This window comes from Buceros rhinoceros, unplaced genomic scaffold, assembly GCF_000710305.1.
Source record: "Buceros rhinoceros silvestris isolate BGI_N320 unplaced genomic scaffold, ASM71030v1 scaffold37490, whole genome shotgun sequence".
In the NCBI taxonomy this organism is placed as follows: Eukaryota; Metazoa; Chordata; class Aves; order Bucerotiformes; family Bucerotidae; genus Buceros; species Buceros rhinoceros.
Window position 1 is genome coordinate 1 of NW_010390793.1, and position 285 is coordinate 285.

Sequence of the window (285 nt, forward strand, 5' to 3'; positions counted from 1 at the left end):
CCTCTCTGTCCCTGCAAGGTGTGGAGCACGTCAGCATCCGCCTCGACCTGGAGGGTGAGTTCCACTTCACTCACCTCATCATGAAGTTTAAGGTGGGTGCTGGCACATGGGTGCCTGGGATGGGGTGGAATGGGATGGGATAGACCAGCAGGGGCTGCGGGGCCGGCCCCCCGTCCCAGCTGGGTGTCCCGCAGACCTTCCGCCCCGCGGCCATGCTGGTGGAGCGCTCGGCTGACTTCGGGCACAGCTGGAAGGTCTACCGCTACTTCGCCTACAACTGCTCCA

At 64.2% G+C, this 285-nt stretch overlaps 1 protein-coding gene across 1 annotated transcript in view; it reads left to right on the plus strand.

Moving 5' to 3' along the window:
- Positions 1-14: 14 nt before the first annotated feature.
- Positions 15-285, plus strand: part of LOC104496081 (laminin subunit beta-1-like) — a gene marked incomplete at both ends in the record, with an annotated part of 538 nt that continues 267 nt past the window's right edge. The window contains 2 exons of the mRNA XM_010139155.1: positions 15-92; positions 195-285. The exon at positions 195-285 is cut by the window's right edge and continues 3 nt beyond it. Of these exons, the coding sequence (XP_010137457.1) occupies positions 15-92; positions 195-285 (169 nt within the window). The remainder of the gene's footprint in view (positions 93-194) is intronic.